Source organism: Rhinoraja longicauda, chromosome 16, assembly GCF_053455715.1.
Source record: "Rhinoraja longicauda isolate Sanriku21f chromosome 16, sRhiLon1.1, whole genome shotgun sequence".
In the NCBI taxonomy this organism is placed as follows: domain Eukaryota; kingdom Metazoa; phylum Chordata; class Chondrichthyes; order Rajiformes; family Arhynchobatidae; genus Rhinoraja; species Rhinoraja longicauda.
The window spans coordinates 15,846,805-15,862,246 of NC_135968.1; the positions used below are offsets into that span (position 1 = coordinate 15,846,805).

Consider the following 15,442-nt stretch of genomic DNA (forward strand, 5'->3'; position numbering starts at 1 on the left):
AAACATACCAAAAAAGTAACACAATCAAAACTGTGTTTGCAAAACACCAGACATCAATTTTAAAGTAACGTCATCCTCATCAATATTACACTCGACCTCCTTACAGTGCTCACGGAAGGCCTGGGACGGTGTAGAGGGAGCTTCACTCTGTGCCTGACCGCGGGAGTGTGTGATGGGCCAATGCAGAGGGAGCTTCACTCTGTGTCTGACCGCGGGAGTGTATGATGGGATAATGCAGAGGGAGCTTCACTGTGTGTCTGACCACGGGAGTGTGTTGGGCCGGTGTAGAGGGAACTTCACCTTGTGTGAAGTGTGTACACACCCAGGAGTGTGTAAGTGGATGGTCTTGAGGGAGCTTTACTCTGTGCCTAACCTATGCAGTCTCTGTCCCGAGAGCGCGCAAGTGTTCAGCACGAGGGCAGCTCTAATCTGTCTAACCCATGTTTGCTGTCTGGGAATATTTGGTGGGTCTGCACTGAAGGAGCTTCAATCTGCACGTAACCCTTGCTGTCTCTCTTACACACTGTTGTGCCACTGCAGACATGTCCCTTCGGTAATCCATGATATCCCTCTACAAAAACACAACAATGCGCCATTGCCATTGGTGCATGCTCACAGGAGCAGGATACAGACACTCACGTTTTCAGTGACACCAGGGCCATCTGCTCCATGGGGGCATGGTCAATGACCCTGCACCGGTGCTGGGTGCCCTTCCTAAACACGTTAGCAGCAGACGGCATCTTGGTGTCCGACAAGTGGAACACCTGCAACAACAAGGACCAGGAGTTAAGAGCTGACGGTTAAGATGTGAAGCCTCAGAACAAAATGCAGCTACCCTACAAATGGCAGCCCTGCACCGATGCCTGGGGCGGCACAGAGGTAGTGTCGCTGCCTCACAGCACCAGAGAACTTGGTTCGATCCTGACCACGGGTGCTGTCTGTACAGAGTTTGTACATTCTCCCCGTGACTGTGTGGGTTTTCCCCGGATGCTCCAGTTCCCCACCACATTCCCAAGACGTGCAGGTTTGTAGGTTTGAAGAAGGGTCTCGACCCGAAACGTCACCCATTCCTTCTCTCCCGAGATGCTGCCTGACCTGCTGAGTTACTCCAGCATTTTGTGAATAAATCAGGTTTGTAGGTTAATTGGTTTCATTAAATTGTCCCGAGTGTCTTTCACATATCCACCCTGGGGAAAAGGTTCGCGTGGGGGAAGAGACTTACGCGAGAGTAAACGAACGATCCATCTTCCGCCCGGAAGGTGACGCCAGCGCCCTTTTGGTAGTAGACGACGGTGCAGTGCGGCAGCACCTTGCTGACGGGCGGGCCACTGGGCAGCTGCACCGCTGTGCCCGGCTGCAGGAAGAGGGACCGCAGCGTCAGGTGCACGGACTTGGAGTCGGGGTGCAGGTACAGTACGCAGGCCTTCACCTGGTGGAGAACGCAGCGCAGTCAGAGAGCCAGAGTCACACAGCACGGAAACAGGTCCTTTGCACCAACTCGTCCACGCCACATCCAAACTAGTTCCATTCGCCCAAGATTTCCCATATCCAACTAAACCATTCCTATCCACGTACCTGCCTCTACTACCTTCACCCGCAGCTCGTTCCATACATCCACCACCGTGTGTGAAAACATGACACCTCAGGGCCCTATTTAATAATTTCCCTTCTCACTTTAAACCTATGGTTCTTGATTTCCCCTGCCTGGACACCCAGATTCGATGCTGACCTCGGGTGCGAGTGGAGTTTGCATGTTATCTCTGTGACCGTGTGAATTTCCTCCGGGTGCTCCCGTTTCCTCCCACATCACAAAGACATGTAGGTTTATAGACCTCTGCAAATTGCCCCTCGTATGAGAGGAGTGAATGCAAAAGTGGAATAATGTAGAACCTGTGTGAATGGCTGATCGATGGTCAGCCTGGACTCGGTGCGCCAAAGGGCCTGTTTCCATGCTGGAAGTGCCAAACGGAACAGTGAACACACAAGAGCTTATTTCTTTACGACATTCAGCTCATTGTGTCCACACAGACAGCAAGTCAGTCAGCACCTGTAGAGGGAATAGACAGGCCAGATAGCATCATCAGGCTGAACAAGTGTCCCGACCAGAAACATTGTCCATTTCCATCCACAGATGCGGCCTGATTGCTGAGTTCCTGCAGCACTTTGTCCTTTGCCCAGGATTCCAGCGTCTGCTGTCTCATGTAAACTTGACATTAAAACCACATGTGTTACCATTGTTTCCTTGAACTAGTTCTTGATAGCCCTTGGGTGTCAGGGAGGATAATTCAGAGAATTTCCTGCTGAAAATATCCCACCAGTTTGCTGGACTACTCATGAAGGGACTGGGGGCTGGTTTCAACTGAATGGGACAGAATCACGGGACTGTGATCTTCTACCAATCGTATCTTCAGTCGTAACCACTCACTTCGGTTTTGCACAGGTATGGATATCTAGTATTAGTGATTCTTTGTTGTATTATTGATTTTTTTGTGTGTAACTGCGTTTAACATGCACCATGTAACAATTTCATTGTCCCGTTGTTGGTACAGATGACAATTAAACACTTGTGACCCACTGGATCTTTACTGCTCCATCTTGCAGTTACTCTCACGTTTGTCAAGAACTCATCACTCTCTCCTTATTCCCGTTCACGCGATGTTCTGATGGTACATCCACTATTCCCATGAGCTCACCTTTTGACCGGTGCGGTAGTTCCCAACTTTCTGTGGGTCCAGGTGATTGAAGTCCACAGTGCCTGACAGGTCAGAGAGGAACTGCAGAACCAGACTATGGGGGTTCACCTGGAATAAAAATAAAATCAGCAGAAGTCCAAAATAAGTCTCTTGGCATGGGTCAGAGTCTGGGGAAGTGCGTGTCATGAGTTGCATGGACAAAGCAAATGTTCCCCAGGACAAGCAATTCCTGAATTGGAGGGCACAGGCTAAAGATGGGCGGGGAGAGATTTAACAGGGATCTTGGGGAAGCTTCCACCTTCAGGGAATGGAGGACAATACATGATCCCAAGAGCTGTACCTTCTGAACTTCGGCATTCACCACCAGCCCCGGCAGCAGGTTACCAAAGCCCCAATTCTGATCGTCAGCCGCCATTGCCGTGGCAACATCGTTGGTACGGACTGAAAGCTGGGCGAATCGGCCGTTGTCCTTTATCGCCTCCAACAGGACGTTCAGATACTGACCAACGCGGAGAGGCAGTCCTGGTGCCAGCAAAACAAGCAAGAAAATACCAAATAGTTCATGAAAGATTTATCGCCATTGTTGAGTATCATTCAATTGCCAACTCATTCTCAGTGTGCTCTAGCGAATAAGGCATTCTCACCAGTTAGGAAGTTGCTGGGGAGCATTGCAGCATCAAATTATTATTGTCACGTGTACAGATACCGTGAAAAGCTTTGCAATCTATCCAGTTAAATCATACATGACATACCAGTACAATCAGGCCATAAACAAGTAAAACAGGTAGTGTAAACAGAAAAATATCAGAGTGCAACATATGCTGTTACAGTGTTATAGTGTCGCAGTTACAGAGAAAAAAAGCAAGGTCCGGAATAGACAATAGGTGCAGGAGGAGGCAATTCGGCCCTTCGAGCCAGCACCGCCATTCAATGTGATAATGGCTGATCATTCTCAATCAGTACCCCGTTCTTGCCTTCTCCCCATACCCCCTGACTCTGCTATCCTTAAGAGCTCTATCTAGTTCTCTCTTGAATGCATTCAGAGAACTGGCCATTGCCTTCTGTGGCAGAGAATTCCACAGATTCACAACTCTCTGACTGAAAAAGTTTTTCCTCATCTCCGTTCTAATAGGCCTACCCCTTATTCTTAAACTGTGGCCCCTGGTTCTGGACTCCCCCAACATTGGGAACATGTTTCCTGCCTCTAACGTGTCCAACCCCTTAATAATCTTATACGTTTCGATAAGATCCCCTCTCATCCTTCTAAATTCCAGTGTATACAAGCCTAGTCGCTCCAGTCTTTCAACATATGACAGTCCCGCCATTCCGGGAATTAACCTAGTATGTTGGAAGAGCAGGACTAAACTCTAGCTTATGGGAGGAACGATCAGTAGCCTAATAACAGTGGGGAAGAAGCCGTCCTTAAATCCAGTGGTGTGTGGTTTCAACCTTTATGACAGGAATAAAATGAGTGGGGCAAAGCTTAAAGGAGTTGTGCGGGTCAAGTTTATTAAACAGAGGGTGGTGAGTGCCTGGAGCCGCTGCTAGGAGTGGGGGTTGAAGCAGATACAATAGTGGCGTATAAAGGACTTTTAGATAGACACGTGGACATGGAGAGAATGGAGGGGCATTGGTTACGTGCAGGTAGATAAGAGATGGTCTTAGGAGCATGTTCAGCACAGACATTGTGGGTCGATGGACTTATTCCTGTGCTGTACTGTTCTGTGTTCTAATAAGCATGGCGTGAAAAGATTGGCAACTGAGTGCTAGTGTGTGGGCAAGACAGTCAGCACTCCGATACCTGGCGTTTGACCAAGTGACACTGTTCAGAGTTACATAGATAGTTTACGACCTCTTTCCAATTCTGCGGCGCATGAAGAGCTGACCCGGTAACAGAGACTGCTCCCGAGGATGGCCTACCTTGGTTCCTGTTTTTAACGTACTCCTGGGCTTTCTGTTGCGACAGGAAGGCCTTGGTGACCTTGACTCCAATGTCAACCAAATAGCCGTGGTCCTCCACACTGGATACACAGCCAGAGAGCAGCTGGAGAGAGAGAGAGAGAGAGAGAGAGAGCAGCAAACTGTGAACAGCAGCCGGAACCATGCAGAGCAGAAATTAAAACAAAACAAGAGAGATGCTCAGCAGGCCTCTCCTCCGGTGCTGTTGCTGCAACTGGGCAACGGGTTGCAGGGAACTGAGCCGATCTTCCATCTTGCAATGAGCACGGACAGCACTTCATACCTTGGGAATCGAACCATACTCCAGTGGTTTCCCTTCAGCTCTCCATGCTGAAGCATAGACATGCTAAGCATGTCTGGTCACACAGACACACTCAGCCAAAAACCTGAACACCTGTGTGGCTTGTTTTTTTTGGTGATAAGGCCGTGGTGATGAGGGGGAAAATTAGAGTGCTGGATCACAACGGTTAACCTTGTAAACGGTGTACGCGACGAACTTCGCATGGCTGCTACCAAAAATGGTATAAAAATGCCGCATGCTTCAAGTCTGTAGAACAGTCTCTTAACTGTCTCCTTGTCCGACAAGTTATCACAAATAAAAAAGTTAACTGCCACTCATGTCTCGTGTATATTATTCCAATAAAACGACCACCAAGAACAAAGCCAAAAAGGCCGTTTAATTTTCTTCATGGGGGTCAAGAACCATTGACAAGCAAGGCTTAACGAGAGGATGCAGTGGGCGACCCTTTACCGGGCAAACAGATACAGTGGGCGACCCTTTGCTGGGTAGCTGTAGAGGGGGTGACCCTTTTTGGGGGCAAGAAATAGGGGGGTAACCCTTTACTGGGGGAAGGATACAGTGGGTGACCCTTTATTGTGCAATAGGATACAGTGGGTAACCCTTTACTGGGGACGGATACAGTGTGTGACCTTATGCTAGGCAATAGTGGCCGACCCTCTACTGGGGGTGGGATAGAGTGGGTGACCCTTTACTGGGCTACAGGATACAGTGGGCGGCTCTTTAGTGGACTACAGCATACAGTGGGTGACTCTTTGCCAGGCCGTGGTGTTCCGCTCAGGGCTGTTCACTCACCATGCCGGCGCGCAGTGCCCCTGCCGACAGCGCCGCGTTCACCTCCTTGGGGTTAATGGACAGCTTCAGGCTGTGGCGGTTGGTCTTTGTGGCGCCGAGCTGGGAGACGGCGCAGCGCACGACCATGCCGGGGCTGAACAGGCCGGGCAGAGCCATCAGGTCCTGTGGAAACACGACGGCAACAAGAAGCAGAAGCTCACTGGCCTACGAGAAGCAGATTCACTCAGCTGCCTGAAGCCAATGAAGACTTCCAAGAACAGAGCAAACGTAAACTTGCCCACTCATTACCCCGACGCTTCTCCTTCCATTATTAGCCCTTCCTCTGGCCTAGGCTTGTGGAGCTAACAACCCAACAGTAGGAACATTCATTTTCCTATCTCAAGCAATACTCCTCCTTCCCCCACTTCCTTCCCCTGGCCTCTACCCCAGTGCGCACTTTTCCCCCACCATCAATCCCCCCCACACGCGAATAACCTTGTTCCTCTCCCCTTCTCCCCACACTCTTCTCCAATCCCCAAGTCCCACATTTTCCTTTTATCCTCATCCTCCCCCAATCCCCTTCCACCCATACCCCTCTGGCTTTATATTTCACTTCTCTTCTCTCCTTAACTGACAACTTTTTGTCTCCTTTTTCACCTCTATCCCTCGTCACTTACCCCAACCATCTGTCAATAACCCCCCCCCCCCCACACTTGGACCCACCCATCATTTTCCAAACTTTGTCCCGCGCCCACCTCTTTATCAGCTTTCTCTCTCCCTACTCCATCAGCCTGAAGAAAGGTCTCGACTGGAAACTTTATCTGTCCATTCTCTCCACAAAGGCTGCTTGACCAGCTCAGTTCCTGCAGCACTGTGTGTTTTACTCAAGATTCAAGCATCTGCAGTTGCTCCTGTCGCCCCACATGAATCTCCTGATCACTACCCCATTGTCAAATGCACACGCAGAACGACTCCACAATGCCGCTTGTGCAGGTCCCAGCAAGGCGACACTGTAGAGCCCCAGAGGTAGGAGAGTTATAATGATCGGACTCACCTCAGTCAGGTCTTCGCTGACCTGCTTGCTCAGGGACTGCGTGAACGCTTCGCAGATGCTGGTGAGGTTGACATAGCCCGTGAGGCCATGGGGCAAACCCACCGCCAGTTCAAAGTCAGTCACTTCCTTCACACATCCAAGCAGCAGAGTGCCCACGGTCAGTTTCTGCATGGGGAAAGGAGCGAAAGAGAGATGTGGATGCTGCCCAGTCCAAGGGTTGGCACGGACAAAGGGGGCTGAAGGGCCTGTTTCAATGCAATGGCTGTATGAAGATTAGGGCTACAAACAGATCCAGGAAAACAACAGAAAAGGAAGCTGATACTTTCCCACAACTGGACGCCAGATTTTGGACCAGCTGAAATTGACGGAGGTTTTGGAGGACGGTGTGCAGTCACCTTATCTCAGACTGCAGATGGACGAGGAGGGATAAATTATCTTTGCCTCAATCAGGGTTTCCAGATGGCAGTGAATGAGAGAGGATCGGTGAGGGGGCTGGGAACTCACCTCTCGTGGTCTGTGGGTTCTGAGGTCAGCTGCGGGTGGTTCCCAGGGGCACAGAGGCTGAACGGTTGATATGTGAGGTGAGGGAACGGCACGTTTGCGGGTCAACGAGTCCATGGAATGGGCTGCCGGAGGCCCTGCAACAGCAGAGACCTTGGTTACTTTGGGTGCAGCTACAAGAGGCCGAGCATGCGGCCTGCAGTGGAACGGAGCAGTGGCGGAGAGCATTAACCACATCGCCAGGCGAGGCCAACCTCTGCAATTCCAACCCAGTGCCGCAGCCAGGACTGTGGGCCTTTATGGCCAAGTTAAGGCTCTACATTATTAGCAACTTTCAACTTGAAGAATATCAGTAGGTGCCATAAACGCGACGACTTTTGAGTGTCGTGTTAGTGTAATCTACTATTTTATACCCTCCTGCATGAAAGTGTAATTGTGCATATGTACAGTAAGATTTATACTGAACTATATGCAATAAAGGGATTTCATTGCACCTAGGAATGTGATAATAAATTACCAATGAACCACACAAAAGGTACCTGATGGCTTACATACCTTGAACGTGAGCACATCTGCCTCCGGTGGCTGCTTCCTCTGCGATGGCCCTCCTCCCACCTCAAACCGCTTTTTCGTTTTCTCATCGTTTATTTCTTCCTTCCTTTTTTCTACCTTTGGGGCCTTTGTACGAGGCTCAGCGCCTGACCACTGGAGGCAGAGCACAACAATTATAAAGTGAGCTCATAAAAATGACCACACAACTGAATGAAACATGTACAGCATTGGAGTGAATACCGAGCTATTTCCATCAACACTCCTCATGTCAGACACAGAATGAAGTTGCATTTATTTCCCGACTACTATAGAAAGCAATGTTATAATTGTTGACAGCCGGCAGTACATTTGTAAAGGGGGTCTCAAACCCACTTGTTGATTAGTTCTGTGGAGGTGGATTGGAATTACACAACACAAGGAAATATCCAACCGTAGATTCACGATGACTGATTAAAAATGAACACTACCAAAGACTCTGACCAGCTGTATCACCGACAGATATCTAACATCCATCCACACATTGGAAATCATCCTTCCATCTGTAAATTCCACCGCTGATTCCCAGCTGCCTCATCTCCAGGACTTACATGAAACAAGTCATCCTCTTCCTCCTTCCTCTTGCTCTTCCCTGCAGCAGCCTTCCTCTGTATCCCCCCACGGGGAAAACTCTCATCTTCTGTAGCCATGTCAACACCTGGAGAGATAAAAACACATTTAGGCACTTCCTCTTCACAGGTGACTGGCATTCAGGACTCTTACCAAGTTACTGAGACACCAGGTGCAGAATGTGGCACATAGTGCAGTCTGACAGCGAGATCGAATAGATTGGAGCTATCGAGTCACACAGCACAAAACAGACACATCAGTCCAACTTGCCCATGCCGACGAAGATGGCCACCAGCTACAATAGTCCCACCTGCCCATGATTAGCCAATATACCTCTAAACCTTTCTTATCCATGTACCCATCCAAATGACTTCCAAATGTTGTTATAGTATCTGCCTCAACTATCTCGTCTGGCAGCTCATTCCATATACTCTCCACCCTCTGTGTAAAAATGTTGCCTCTCAGGTTCCTATTTAATGTTTTCACTCTAACCTTAAACCTCTAATTCGTAATTCCCCTAAAAAAACAGTAAAAGACTGTTCATTCGCCCTATCTATTCCCAACATGGAGAGAACGTAAGCCGAAAATCGCTCATTGAACGGCCTGCTCCTGTGATGTCCCGCTGAAGAGGGGCCGAGTGGCCTCTTCCGCCTGCTGCGCCGCGATGCCGAGGGCTGCGATCCCCCTCGTCCGTCCACGCAGGCCCCCTGCTCCCACTCCCCCCCCCAAACACCTCCCTCCCCCCGGGCCCGAGCGGCCACCCGAGCCGCGGACACTCACCTGCCCGGCCGCTCACATGGACATCGCCATGACTCCAACCCCGGAAGGCCTTCTAGCCGCAGCACAAACACTTCCGGAGCTCTGCAGCCTGGGCCTCGACCAATCAGAGATGGGCCGCCCGCCCACACGCCCCTGTGTGACGTCACTCTCCTCCTGGCGGCGGTGCGTCGCGCGGTCTTGCGGGCGATGGGCGGGGCTTTAGGTCATTAGCCAATGGCTGTCGAGGGACGGGAGCTCTCGGCTCGAGCGGCCCAATGGGAGATGGCGCCCGGCGCAGACGCGGTGATTGAAATCGCGCCCGTCCAATAGGCGCCACCGTGCGCCGGGATTTCCGGCGCCGCTGCTGGAACCCGAGCCCGTGAAGGACGTTGGCGGCGGCGGAGTGAAGGTGAGCGCCGGCGGCCTGGGCCGGGTCTGACAGAGGCCTGGGCCGGGGGAAAGTCCGGGTCTGACGGTGTCCGGGCCGGGGGAAGGGCCGGGCCTGACGGCGGCCTGGGCTAGAAGGCTACCTACGGGAGGGGCCGGGCAATCTGCGGGAGGGGCCGGGCTACCTGCACGACAGCCGTCGGCACCGCTGGGCCTCAGTCCCCGGGGGACTAGGCCAGCACACAGCAGGGTTCGGCCCCGGACTGGCCAATGGGAGAAGGGAGAGGTTCAGCCGTTCCCACCCTCAGGATGGAGATAACACACTCCCACCCCCCCCCCCCCCCGGGGGAGCTCTTCCCTGCACCACCTCACTCCCTGGGGGAGGCCTCTATCCAGTACCCCACCCCATGATAGGGGGGGGGGGGGGGTGGAATGAGGTCTCCACTCTGGCACTCCACCCCTGGGGGATCTCTACCTTCCAGCACCCCATCTCCACCACTCCTCTGCACCGCCACCCTTTGGGGGGAGGCTTCTGTCCAGCATTCCACCCTTGGCTTGGAGGAACGCCTGTAGCACTGTACCCTTGGGGGAATTCTCCCCTGAACCACCCCTGCAGCACCTCACCCCCTGCAGCAACTCTCCCCTGCAGGATCCCATCCGTGGTCTGACCATCTGCCAAGGGATGTATCCCCACTGATGGTTGGAGGTAACAACGTGTTGTTGACGACAGGCTCCAGTTTATCTGTCCTCCCTCTCGGCAACCTGTAACCGTGTGCGTCGGTCAACTCTCCTCGGTGCTAACTCTGTCCCATTGAGCTGCAGTGTTCTGCTCCTGGTAACATCCCCACAACCTCCCACAGTCTCTCCAGAACAATCACATCTCTCCTTTCATGTGGAGAGCGGAGCAGATTGTGTCCGGCAACGGCGCAAACTAATGCGCACTCTGAGATGCTGAGATGATCATTGCGATGTTTAATGTAACCCATCATTTTATCCCTCTGCAGCCTGTGTCAGTCAGAATGGCGGGTCATGATGTACCCGGTCAGCACCAGTTCACTGGATTCTCCAAGTACTTCAATGCCTACACTATGATAGGCAGGAGGAATGTGAGTACAGCGACCGTGGGAGGCAGGGGTTTGCATGGTCAGCTGCTCGATCCCCCTGATGTCCTCTCCCTCGCCCCCACTCCTGCTGTCCCCTTCCACCCATACTCTTCACTCCCCTTCCACCCATTTCGCTCTCCCTCCTTCACATTTTATTCCTCTTCTCTCCTTATCTGACACCCTTTGGTTTACTTTTCACCTCATGTTTTTGTCTTTATTTTTTGCACTAATACTGTGATTGTTAATTTATTGAATTTTTATTTATTACAAATTATGTTAACAGGCCTGTAAGCTGCTGCAAGTAACAATTTCATTGTTCTGTTGTTTGGTACAAATGACAATTTGACACTTTAAACTATTGTCATTATCTCCGCTCATTTGCCAATCACCCCCCCCCCCCTTGCCTGTACCCACCTATCACATGCAAGGCTTTGCCGTGCCACTGCTTTTCCACCTTCCTCTCCCAACCATCAGGCTGATGTCACCTGTTTATTTCTCCAGCACTGTTTTGCTCACGATTCCACCATCTGCAATTCCTTGTGTCTCTAGCAAATGAGATTGATTGATGTTGTTAGCTAGACGTCAGAGATCCGGAACAGGCAGTGATGAAGTTCGATCACCCATTCACACTAGTTCTGTTATCCCACTTTTGATCCACTCCCGACACACTGGAGGCAATTTACAGAGGTCTAATAATTAACAAACCTGCACACCTTTGGGATATGGGATGAAACCAGAGCACCAGGGGGCAACCCACGTGGTCACAGGGAGAGCTGCAAACTCCACATAGACAGCAACCGAGATCAGGATCGAACCTGGGTCTCTGGTGCTGTGAGGCAGCGGCTCTGTGACCCAAGGCGCCACCGTGCTATTAAGGATCATGTGTTTGACCTTGCGCGCTCTCTCACACCTCGCTCTCTGCTTTCTTCCTCACAGTATGTGCTGGTTACGTACGCAGGGATCGCGTCACTCGTATTATTCTTCAAACTGCGATCAAAGAAGAAGGCACCACCAGCAATCGCAGACCAGAAATGATGTGCGGTGAGGATTTTCATTTTCAACTGTAATCAGTGCTTTTTATGTAGACAAAGAAATGCCGGTACGCACATTGTTCCTTGCTGTTGGTGTCTAATGCGGATAGTTGTTCTAGATCGTGCTTAAAAGCTCAATTGCCTAATTTGATGTTTTTAATAATCCTTTGGTAATAATAAAAATGTAAATAAATTGAAAATCTAGTTTTTAAAATACAAAATAAGTATCGGCAACAATTAACATAATGGGACAACAGAGATCGGTTTAAGCTCCATCTGCACTGTCTGATGCCTAAGCTATCACAGGCAGGAGGAATGTGAGTACAGCGACCGTGGGAGGCAGGGGTTTGCATGGTCAGCTGCTAGATCTCCCCCCCCCCCGATGTCCCCTCCCTCGCCCCCTCAGTGGTGGGGAAGATGCTGGAGTCAATTATAAAAGACGAAATTGCTGAGCATTTGGATAGCAGTAACGGGATCATTCCGAGTCAGCATGGATTTACGAAGGGGAAATCATGCTTGACAAATCTACTGGAATTTTTTGAGGATGTAACTAGGAAAATTGACAAGGGAGAGTCAGTGGATGTGGTGTACCTCGACTTTCAGAAAGCCTTCGACAAGGTCCCACATAGGAGATTAGTGGGCAAAATTAGGGCACATGGTATTGGGGGTAGGGTACTGACATGGATAGAAAATTGGTTGACAGACAGAAAGCAAAGAGTGGGGATAAATGGGTCCCTTTCGGAATGGCAGGCAGTGACCAGTGGGGTACCGCAAGGTTCGGTGCTGGGACCCCAGCTATTTACGATATACATTAATGACTTAGACGAAGGGATTAAAAGTACCATTAGCAAATTTGCAGATGATACTAAGTTGGGGGGTAGTGTGAATTGTGAGGAAGATGCAATAAGGCTGCAGGGTGACTTGGACAGGTTGTGTGAGTGGGCGGATACATGGCAGATGCAGTTTAATGTAGGTAAGTGTGAGGTTATTCACTTTGGAAGTAAGAATAGAAAGGCAGATTATTATCTGAATGGTGTCAAGTTAGGAGGAGGGGGAGTTCAACGAGATCTGGGTGTCCTAGTGCATCAGTCAATGAAAGGAAGCGTGCAGGTTCAGCAGGCAGTGAAGAAAGCCAATGGAATGTTGGCCTTCGTAACAAGAGGAGTTGAGTATAGGAGCAAAGAGGTCCTTCTACAGTTGTACCGGGCCCTGGTGAGACCGCACCTGGAGTACTGTGTGCAGTTTTGGTCTCCAAATTTGAGGAAGGATATTCTTGCTATGGAGGGCGTGCAGCGTAGGTTCACTAGGTTAATTCCCGGAATGGCGGGACTGTCGTATGTTGAAAGGCTGGAGCGATTGGGCTTGTATACACTGGAATTTAGAAGGATGAGGGGGGATCTTATTGAAACATATAAGATAATTAGGGGATTGGACACATTAGAGGCAGATAACATGTTCCCAATGTTGGGGGAGTCCAGAACAAGGGGCCACAGTTTGAGAATAAGGGGTAGGCCATTTAGAACGGAGATGAGGAAGAACTTTTTCAGTCAGAGGGTGGTGAAGGTGTGGAATTCTCTGCCTCAGAAGGCAGTGGAGGCCAGTTCGTTGGATGCTTTCAAGAGAGAGCTGGATAGAGCTCTTAAGGATAGCGGAGTGAGGGGGTATGGGGAGAAGGCAGGAACGGGGTACTGATTGAGAGTGATCAGCCATGATCGCATTGAATGGCGGTGCTGGCTCGAAGGGCTGAATGGCCTACTCCTGCACCTATTGTCTATTGTCTATTGTCTATTGTCACTCCTGCTGTCCCCTTCCATCCATACTTTTCACTCCCCTTCCACCCATTTTGCTCTCCCTCCTTCACATTTTACTCCTAGTATGCCATTTTTGTCATACTATCCTTGTGTGCGTGTTTGAGGGAGTTATAATCTGTCTAATCCATGGCAGGACAGTGTAGGAGGAGCTTTACTATGCATCTAATGGGTGCCTGCTCTGTCCTGGGAGTGCTTGATGATCAGTATTACAAATCTGTACCTAATAATCGACAGTACCGGAAGATGGTACTTGGTGGGCAGCAAGCTGGCGCAGCGGTAGAATTGATGCCTTACACCGCCAGTGACCTGGGTTCGATCCTGGCCTCGGGTACTTGCCTGTAAGGAATTTGTACATTCTACCCGTGACCGGCACGAGTTTTCTCCAGGATCTCTGGTTTCCTCCAGGATCTCTGGTTTCCTCTCACACTCCAGACGTACAGGTTCGTAGGTTAATCGGCGTGGTAAATTGTCCTGTGTGTACAAGTTGTTTGCGCAGACTCAGTGGGCCGAAAGAAATGTAATGGGTGCAGGAGTTGGCCATTTGAGCCAGCACAGCAATTTAATATGATCATGCCAAATTAGTACCCCGTTCCTGCTTTCTCCCCATATCCCTTGATTCTGTTAGCCCCAAGAGCGATATCATATCATATCATATCATATATATACAGCCGGAAACAGGCCTTTTCGGCCCTCCAAGTCCGTGCCGCCCAGCGATCCCCGTACATTAACACTATCCTACACCCACTAGGGACAATTTTTACATTTTACCCAGCCAATTAACCTACATACCTGTACATCTTTGGAGTGTGGGAGGAAACCGAAGATCTCGGAGAAAACCCACGCAGGTCACGGGGAGAACGTACAAACTCCTTACAGTGCAGCACCCGTAGTCAGGATCGAACCTGAGTCTCCGGCGCTGCATTCGCTGTAAAGCAGCAACTCTACCGCTGCGCTACGATATCTACCTCATTCTTGAAAACATCCAGTAAATTGGCCTCCACTGCCTTCTGTGGCAGAGAATTCCACATATTCACAACCGAGAGAAAAAGTTTTTCCTCATCTCTGTCCTAAATGGCCTACCACTTATTCTTAAGCTCTGACCCATGGTTCTGCACTCCCCTAACATCGGGAACATTTTTCCTGCATCTCACCTGTCCAATCCTTTGAATTTTATGTTTCTATAAGTTCCCCTCTCATCCTTCTAAATTTCAGTGAATATAAGCCCAGTCGATCCATTCTTGCATGTGTCAGTTCTGCTATCTCGGGAATTAACCTGGTGAACCTATGCTACACTCCCTCAATATGAAGAATGTCCGTCCTCAAATTAGACCAAAACAGCAAACAATACTCCAGATGTCGTCTCACCAGGGCCCTGCACAACTGCAGTAGGACCTCCTTGCTCCTATACTCAAATCCTCTCGCTCTGAAGGTCAACATGCCATTTGCTCTCTTCACTGCCTTGTGCACCTGCCTGTTTACGTTCGGTGACTGGTGTACAAAGACACCCAGGTCTCTTGCACCTCCCCTTTTCCTAATCTGACACCATTCAGTTAATAATCTGCCACCTTGTTCTTGCTTTGATTCAGCCTAGCTCCTGAAGCCCAACTGAAGACAAGTTCAGCCCCTGTGTTACTAATGTCTTATTCACCTCTTTCTGATTTATTTCAGGTTCTTCTCAGCAAGGGCCTAATTATGAAATTAAGGACCAGCATGTTTTTTTTTGTTGGACGTGGAAATATTTTGAACCTTTACAATCGTGTCACTATGGTGGTGTAATGCAAGTTACCTAATGCAAGTAAATCTACTGGGAATCAGCTTTAGCAGTGTTTTATTTTCAAATGGAAATTGTCCTTTCAAGTGGTGAGTTCCTGGAGGTGTTAATGGCCACATTCACTTACACACACTCCCCTTCGG

At 50.0% G+C, this 15,442-nt stretch overlaps 3 protein-coding genes across 3 annotated transcripts in view; 2 read left to right on the forward strand and 1 right to left on the reverse strand.

Annotated features, from left to right (window-relative positions):
• pdcd11 (programmed cell death 11) overlaps positions 1-9,340 on the reverse strand; it is a 39,571-nt gene extending 30,231 nt beyond the window's left edge. The window contains exons 1-10 of the mRNA XM_078413278.1: positions 9,218-9,340; positions 8,419-8,525; positions 7,835-7,984; positions 6,779-6,943; positions 5,746-5,907; positions 4,614-4,737; positions 3,034-3,215; positions 2,694-2,801; positions 1,223-1,429; positions 640-764 (exon numbers count right to left, since the gene is read on the reverse strand). Of these exons, the coding sequence (XP_078269404.1) occupies positions 640-764; positions 1,223-1,429; positions 2,694-2,801; positions 3,034-3,215; positions 4,614-4,737; positions 5,746-5,907; positions 6,779-6,943; positions 7,835-7,984; positions 8,419-8,517 (1,322 nt within the window). The 5' untranslated portion in view covers positions 8,518-8,525; positions 9,218-9,340. The remainder of the gene's footprint in view (positions 1-639; positions 765-1,222; positions 1,430-2,693; positions 2,802-3,033; positions 3,216-4,613; positions 4,738-5,745; positions 5,908-6,778; positions 6,944-7,834; positions 7,985-8,418; positions 8,526-9,217) is intronic.
• The window catches only part of LOC144601263 (glutathione S-transferase omega-1-like), a 131,536-nt gene extending 118,906 nt beyond the window's left edge, over positions 1-12,630 (forward strand). Inside the window, exon 7 of the mRNA XM_078413282.1 lies at positions 12,566-12,630. The gene's annotated coding sequence lies outside the window, so the exon portion shown is untranslated. The remainder of the gene's footprint in view (positions 1-12,565) is intronic.
• atp5md (ATP synthase membrane subunit k) lies at positions 9,473-15,343 on the forward strand. Its single transcript, XM_078413284.1, has 4 exons — positions 9,473-9,605; positions 10,588-10,689; positions 11,623-11,727; positions 15,197-15,343. Exons 2-3 carry the CDS (start codon positions 10,603-10,605, stop codon positions 11,719-11,721), a joined length of 186 nt encoding a protein of 61 aa, XP_078269410.1. The 5' UTR covers positions 9,473-9,605; positions 10,588-10,602; the 3' UTR covers positions 11,722-11,727; positions 15,197-15,343.
• The last annotated feature ends 99 nt before the right edge of the window (positions 15,344-15,442 follow it).

What these genes read in the sequence shown, in the direction of transcription:
- atp5md (XM_078413284.1), top strand. Translation starts at nt 10,603, where the DNA reads ATGGCGGGTCATGATGTACCCGGTCAGCACCAGTTCACTGGATTCTCC. An exon ending in CTATGATAGGCAGGAGGAAT is followed by an intron (nt 10,690 to 11,622) that starts GTGAGTACAGCG and finishes TCTTCCTCACAG; the next exon opens with TATGTGCTGGTTACGTACGC.